Source organism: Oenanthe melanoleuca, chromosome 12 (genome assembly GCF_029582105.1).
Source record: "Oenanthe melanoleuca isolate GR-GAL-2019-014 chromosome 12, OMel1.0, whole genome shotgun sequence".
In the NCBI taxonomy this organism is placed as follows: Eukaryota; Metazoa; Chordata; class Aves; order Passeriformes; family Muscicapidae; genus Oenanthe; species Oenanthe melanoleuca.
Window position 1 is genome coordinate 5,155,412 of NC_079346.1, and position 8,224 is coordinate 5,163,635.

At 42.4% G+C, this 8,224-nt stretch overlaps 1 protein-coding gene across 1 annotated transcript in view; it reads left to right on the forward strand.

Annotated features, from left to right (window-relative positions):
• Positions 1–2,889, forward strand: part of SUCLG2 (succinate-CoA ligase GDP-forming subunit beta) — a 108,679-nt gene extending 105,790 nt beyond the window's left edge. The window contains exon 11 of the mRNA XM_056501561.1: positions 938–2,889. Within this exon, the coding sequence (XP_056357536.1) occupies positions 938–1,053 (116 nt within the window). The 3' untranslated portion in view covers positions 1,054–2,889. The remainder of the gene's footprint in view (positions 1–937) is intronic.
• The last annotated feature ends 5,335 nt before the right edge of the window (positions 2,890–8,224 follow it).

Here is an 8,224-nt window from a genome sequence, read left to right on the forward strand (position 1 = left end):
TCAAAAGTGTCACTTGGCTTTGCTGGAGAAAGCTCTGGAGAATTCAGATTTTCTGTTAGTCTTAGTTGTCCAAAAAGAATGAGGTAGAGCAAATGAGAAAGTGATGCTCTCATCTTTTAGACAAGAGAAGTGGGGAAAATGTATTTTCCTGGAATATCTTTTTCATCTTTGGATTTTTTTCCTTTCCTGTGCTTTAGTCTGTTGACTAAAGCTGAGATTTTTCCATACAAACTGGAGCCCTTGTGCTATGTAATCATATATTCTCCTTTAGGTGGGGTGGAAGTGGCATTCAGGGACATGGTGTATTGGTGGAGTCATCAGTGCTGGGTTTCCTGCCATACTCAAAGATTTTAAGGGTCTTTTCCAACCTGAATGTTTCTGTGATTATAATAATTTAGTGCAGCAGCAGAGGAGGGATTGGTGCCATGCTGAATACTTCAGAGACCTTTGTATTCCCTGTTTTTAGTAAAAATGCAAAAGCATATTCAGAAACAGCTTAAACCCCATTAAATTTTCAGGATTACCCAAATCTCTGCCCTTCCACAGCCCATTTTGCAGCTTTCATTTATCACAGGTGAATTTTAGTTATTGTTGACTCACTGATCAGCTGCAGCTGATTGTGGCTAATAAATGCCTAGAAAAGGGCCTGCTGCATGGTCCATTAGCCAGTGCTCTTGTGGATGTCCCTGCTGGCTCTGGGGGATGCTGCATTGACCCTCTAATCTTCACAAAGCCCCTGCTGTGCACACAAGTGCCATTATCAGATTGCACTGCCTGTCACAATTGCCACTGGAATTAGGAGCAACAAGGCACTCGTTTCATCTGTTGATAAACTGAAATCATGTGCAGTGTGAGGCATTACCTGGCTTTTCAGAGACATGCTAGGAGATTTATTCATTAAAATTAATTACTAATAATAGTCAGTGTTGTTTTTTAGGAACAAATGTGCAGGAAGCCCAGCAGATTCTGAGTGAGAGTGGGCTCCCCATCACACCTGCCAGCGACCTCGAGGATGCAGCCAAGAAGGCAGTGGCAAGTGTGGCCAAGAAATAACACCTTGAAGATAATTCTCATGGAAAGTACTTGTGTTTCACAAGGCATCATTCCTGCTGTTGTTCAAGAGGATTATTGGAGTTCTCCTAACTTGGGGGACTTTATTGGAGATACATGGCCAGCCCAGGCCAAGGCCTTGCAAGCTGGGCTTCAGAAATTTCACAGCTACAATCTTCAAAAGTTTAGTATGTCTTTGTCTAATTTTGGTCATTTTGTTAGTCAAAACTGTGATGAGTATTACTTCACTCCCTAAAGCTCCTTTTTGTCTCTCCTTCCAAAACTGTCATTGATAAACTCACAAAATGACAAAATAAGTAATAATTGACTTCTGTCAACAGAATTGTTCTTTAATCAAACACTTTTAGGTCACCTATTTCACCATATTTTCATTCATGTTTTTATATTGTAAAGAGTCAACTAACTAACAGTGGGTTTATATTTTTTAAGGACTTTTGCAATAATGTAAAAAGCTGTTCTTACAATCCTATTTTTTATTCAAATGAATGATGTTTATTTTCTTTTTTTTGGATTTCACTGTTTTTGCCTTAAGATGATTCTTTTTTGTTGATGCCAATGGATACCTCACAATAAGAAAAGGGTTGGAGTAGTTGGTAGTGAAAGGAATTCCCACTCTTACTGTGCCTAGAAACCACTGCAATGTGATTCATTTCTTTTCTAGTTTTTGGAAATGCCCTGCTGAAATTCCAGGTGTAGCAATGCCATCCAAGGGCTCCAGGAGGATGTTTCTGCCACTAAGGAAATGGCTGCTAACTTTTTAAAATAACCTCTTTTGTGAGAATGTCATTGCTGTGAGGTTTTAAAGCAAGATGAGAAACTGAAGCAGTTTTTCTCTCAGGAGCGTGGAGAATTCTTCAGCTGATTTAACTTCCAACAACCATTTCTAATTTATTTGGAATGAAACACAAATGAACTTCTCAATTTTTAAAGTATTTGACTTCTCAGGCATCCATAAAAGTATGTATAAGAAAAAACCCTAAGTTTCAACACTCACATATTGACCAAGATTCTTTTTGATTATATACTCTTTTGTAGCAGTCAAAATTCCAGCTGTTAGTTACACAAATCATTCATTCAGGGAACAGAAGGCAATACTAAAGATCTTGTGTAACTGAAGAACTTTGTACAAATCTCACTCTGCCCAGGAATTATGTGCTGAAAATCATCAATAAATTTGAACAGTGAACAAATGAGGGGATATTATGATCTGGTCTTGTAAATGGGCAGAAATAAAAACATTTGTGAAATAAATTCCTAATTGTGATTTTTTTGAGCAGCTCTAATCAATACTGTGTTCTGCTTAGAAAAATGTAAGTAAATTTTTCTTGACATTTCCATTAAAGCTGTTACATTCAAAATAAATTTTCTGCACTAATCTTTGGCTCCTGACACAAATAGTGCAGATAGGTTGCTGTCATCAATTCCTGCAGGTTTTTCCTTCTCCATTCCTTTCTCTACATATTGCTCAAGGAAAAAATGTGTGACCATTAGAGCAGCAATAAATATGCCACTAGGTCTGTAGTTATTGACAGAATGAAGGAGAAGGGTATTGTTAGCAGCTTTCTGAAGGTGCATAAAAGCCACACTGCTCTGAAGGAAGAAACATTTACCTCACCACAATAAATAAGAGTCACACTATTTTTTATATTTTAATACTGGAAAAATAAGATTCTGTGGAAGAACTGTTTGTGCAATGTTGTCACACACTGTGTCCCTTACTCTGGTCTCAAAACAATCCACTGTGAGTACACAATTATTATTTTGCAAAGATTAATACTGTGTACACCACTTTGTCAAATAAATGTCAAAATGAACATGTTTATTGACTTTGTCCTTTCTGTAAAGTAGAAAAATGTTTAATCTGCCTGTGCTCTTCCATTCTGCATTTTGTGACAGGTGGGTGAAATCAAATGCATTGGAATTAATTTCAATTGGGTGATATTGCTCTACTCCAACATATTTGCTTTTTATCTACAAATGTTGACCATTTTATCTCTATGTATCTTTTCTTATATGTAGGCCAATGCCTATTCCTCTTAAGCCATATACAGAATGGAACAGTATAATTTTAATTTTTCAGATGTAATGTGGAAAATTCCCTAAGCTCTGGCTTGGTACCTTTGAAGGTTTGGTATTTCATAGGCACTGGCTGTAACCAGAGGCTCACTATGGTGGTGTGGACTGGATTGTTTTATTTGTATGGATCATTTCTCTCTGTGTGCAAATGTGCAAAGTTGGGTTTGGTCTCCCCAGGAAAGGCATTTTTAGTTGCATTTTCCCCAACAAACAGCATAAGCAGTGGGTAAGTTCCAGCTAATCCCCTCTGTGAAAGCTTTAAGTGGGATTTAATTAGCCTTTAAATCTGGAAATTTCAACCTGTATTAATAAAACTCCGTAGGACAGGACACTTTGGAAGGCAAAACAGGAGGAAACTGTTCATGCTGACATTGTGTTACATCTTTAACAAGATACCTTTAAATTCTCCCAGCAAAAGTGTAACAGCTGGGAGTTGTGGAGTAATGTCCTTAACGAGCACTTAGAATGCTGTTTGTCAGGGCTGTGCCTCCCTACCCTGGGCAGAGCAGCTGGTGCCATGCAGGATTGCTGTGATTGGAACAGCATGGCAGTGCCAGTCAGTCACCAGGGGAGATGCCAAGCAGGGCTGGCTGCCCTGCCCTGCCCTGCCCTGCCCTGCCTGGTGGCCCAGTATGTATTACATGTACAATAACATCCCATGTGCAATACATGTGTAACATGTACAGTGACATCCCATGAACAATAACGTCCCATGTACAGTACATGTACAACATGTACAATAACATCCCATGTACAATACACATACAACATGTACAATGACATCCATGTACACCACATGTAATATGTACAATAATATCCTATGTCCAATACATGTACAACATGTACAATAACATCCCATGTACAATACACATACAACATGTACAATGACATCCATGTACACCACATGTAATATGTACAATAATATGCTATGTACAATACATGTGTAACATGTACAATAACATCCCATGTACAATACACATACAACATGTACAATGACATCCATGTACAACACATGTAATATGTACAATAATATCCTATGTACAATACATGTACAACATGTACAATGACATCCCATGTACAACACATGTATTATATGGACAATGACATCCCATGTACAATACATGTGTCACATGTACAATATCCCATGTGCAACACATGTATTATATGTACAATGACATCCCATGTACAATACATGGACAACATGTACAATACATGTATCATATGTACAATGACATCCATGTACAACACATGTCTCACATGTACAATAACATCATGTACAATACATGTATCACATGTACAATAACATCCATGTACAACACATGTGTCACATGTACAATAACATCCATGTACAATACATGTATCACATGTACAATAACATCCCATGTACAATGACATCCCGTGTACAATACATGTGTCACATGTACAACAGCATCCTCTGGTCCTTGTGGGTCACACTGCCCTGGGTTTCTGTCATGCTGGGAGCTGAGCCCAGCACTGCCTGAGTGTGCTAAGGTTGCCCAAAACAGGACTGAGCAGCCTTGCTGTGCACAGAGCCAGGAAATCTGTGCACAGAGCCAGGCAGTGGCCAAACTGTGTCCTAGAGCAAGAACTGTCAACTTACAGAAATCCCCAAGCCTCCAAGGCTTAGGGCTTTATTACTTTATTACTTAATTTATTATATTATATGGCACGTAGAGGGCCAGTTCTCAGTGCCACTCTAAGCCTCAGCTGATTGTGAGATTTCATTCCTTCTGCTTTTTGCTGCCTTTCAGGAAATTGGAGAGCCTTTTGCAGTCAAGGTCAGCTCTAGCATAGCCAAAATGGGGCAAAATCATTGCACATTTTAATTTATCACCCAGCTTCTTTCCCCTTCCTCTCCTAAAAGTCCTGGGGTTTTCCCCCACTTCACCCCACACAGCTCACTTGTGTTTGCTCACTGCTGTCCTGAGAACTGGCTGAGCCCACAGCACTGGGTTGTGCTGTGTTTCTGTGGCTGGGCTGGCTGGCCTGGGGCTGCAGGAGATGTGTGAGCATCCAGGTGCCCACCTGGGAGCTGGGCAGGCTCTGCTCAGCCTGTCTGGCACCAGGGCAGGGTGCAGGTCCTGCACACAGCCTGAAATCCATCCTGGAATCCTCCCAGTGCACACCCACTGCTGTCCCAGGAGACAAAGACCTTGAGCTCCAGTGTTCTCCACTCTGTGGGACAGGAATTAAAGCAGGAGCAGGAATGGGCTGAGGAGTGTTTGACTTGCCTGTTCTGGGCTCTGAAACAGGGCTGAGCTTTCCAGGCTGTAGACAGACACGTTTGGAATAAATGAGAGCAGTGAAAAGCTGGGGAAGCTTGGCACCCATGTTAAGGTCTGTTTCAAAGTGAGAAGTACTCTTCTGCAAGCAGAAATAGTCTGCCCAAGTTCAGTGTGGACAGGACTGTTGTTGGATGCTGCTGGGAACCAGGGAAAAGCAGCCTTGAAGCCTTGCCTTTCTCAGCCTTCAGAAGGATAAGAAATTAAAACAATGATTATGCACCTGCAGGGTGTGTGAGAGACATGTGAGTGTCTCATGATATTGTGCAGAAAGCATGTTTTCAAAGAGGTGTTGCCTTCTTTGACCAGTGAGTCTTTTCTACTTTGTTTTGTCTCTGAGAAAGATCCCCAGCCTGGGAAAGATCCAAGCTGGAGCTGAGAAAATCAACAGCCTGGGAAAAAAACAGATTAGTTTCTCCACGAGCCTTGAGCAGTGTCCACACAGGACAAGCAGTGAAGAGCTTTGCTGTGGTGAGGGACATTGAGGTCAGACTTGTAGGCATGAGGAAAGCCAAGGGATGGGCTGTGAAATCATCAATGGATGTTTTTTAGAGTTAGGTGAGCATCTGTCAGGGATGGCTTAAGGAGAGTTGATTTTTGCCTTAGGGCAGAGGGATGGATGAGGTGACCTTCCAGCCTGATTTGATAGGATTTAATGCTTGTTGAGAAGGTTTTGTTTTCTTTTTTTTTTTCTCCCTAACTTGTAGGTACAGGGAGGAGAAAGGAGGAAAGATCTGGTGAATTCTTGAAAGAAACTGTTTTTAATTTAGTCACCAAGAATGATCTGCAGCTGCCAGGGAAATGAAAAGCAGATTATGCAAACTCAAGACTTTCCCTAACAATGGGAGTAGTGTTATTGCAATGCATAAAAGGCTGAGCAGAGAATTAGGGATATCTATCAACTTTAATATGTTTAATTTAAAAAGGAACAGGTTGCACCAACAATTTTTTTTCCTACTTAATGAGGCCCATTCATAAGTAGAGTAACAGGATTTGCTGTCACCCAGAGGAAATCATGGCATGTGTATTTGTACTTTGGTGCAAAACTTGTGTTGATCACAGTGATTTAAAACTTTTTCCAGCCCAGCTGCAGTCAGTTTGATGTCAGGATCCTTTCATCTGGAGACAGATGCACCCTTGGTAGAATCCTCAACACGTCTGTGCCTTTGTTCGGTCTCACAAAGTACCAGCTAAAGATTAAAAACAAAAGTATACATGGATTATATGTTACTCCTCAGAGAGAACTGCTGTGAGGTAAGCTTTGACTTATCCAAGACCTGGTAGCAGATTGCAGAAGAATCTCTAGTGCATGTGGGAATTTGGCCCTTTGCATTTCTGTTGTGCCTGTGTTGGTGGGTGCAGGGACAGTGACCATTGCACAGCCTGTGCTGCTCCCCATGCCCTGAGGCCAGTCCTCCCCTGTAGGACTGAGAGCACTCAAGAGGGAAAAGGGTTTCTGTGTGCCTTGGATGGGTGTCAGGCTGGAGACAGCACCTGTGTCCATTCTGGTGTGAGGACAGACACAGGCTGCTTCCACTGAGCTCCCACATTCTCTCACATCCACATTCTCTTTCACAAAGTGGCCTTGGTGGGCAGGCAGAGGGCAGAAAGGCAGGGAGCTCCCAGGAATGGGTGGGGATGGCAGGAGGATCCTCACTGGCCCTTGGGAAGGGCTCTGCTTCTCACCTCTGCCTGCAAGGAAAACCCTCCACACTGGAATTGTGATGGTTTCCCACATCTGCCCTTCTTGTGCCCCTGGAGTCCTCACACATCATCAAGATGAGAAAGTAAGAGCAATGCCTGATGATAATATTACCTGGTACAGAAGATGTCTCATTCTGGACCTCCTTGTGTTTCCAAAGGTGGGGGAATATCCTGGCCCTCAACTCACAATTAAATCCATGCTAAATTTTAGTTAAATCTAAAAGAGATAGCCAAGCCTGGAGAGAAGGAAGCAGCTGACAGAAAGAGGTTGCTCCATGAATTAAGTGCTGCTGGGATGTGCAGCACGATGGGATTTGGAAACTGGGACCTTTGTATTTACCAGAGCAACTCTTCTGAATGCACGGATGGATACAAGCAGGTCATCAAGGAGGTGACAGTGACAAAGTATTGGTAAGCAAATCTGGGAAAGGAGGGCTCAGAGAGATCAAGTGTAAGAAATTTTGCATTTCTCTAGATACAGAGGTGAGAAAATGAGAAATTTGATCTTTCTATTGTAATCGACATAAAGAATTGCAGGGCAGCCAAAGGCCACACAGCTAAACAAAGCTGTTCCCTTTAAGTTTATTTCAAATGTCTCTCTGCTTCAGCACTGTGTCCTTCAAGACCTTCCCTCTGTAATTGCATGTGGCAGCCTCTTTAGAGCCAGGTACTGACTGCTGCTCCAAAACAGAAACAAAAAACACCAGGCAAGAAAGGACATTGCAGCGAGTCCTTAGGAGGGATGCTGCTGCTTTGTTTCACAGACAGGGCAGTGAAGGGGGTTAGGAAATGCCACTGAGTTCAGGGGCACTGCCCTGTTTGAATCCATGCTGAACCAGCTCAATCCCCATCACAGCTCTCCTTCCTTGAGCTCCCACTCAGAGAGCTGACCCTGGAAGCTCAGGAACAAATGGCATTTGCTGCCCTGCCTTACCTGGCTCCTGCTTAGCAAAACAGACCTGGTGGGAGCAGCCAAGGGGGCTGGAGCTGATCCCCACAGCTGTAATATCCTGGGCTGGGGAGCCAGTTCTGGGCACAGACCCCCCTGCAGCTGTGGAGGCACTGCTGCC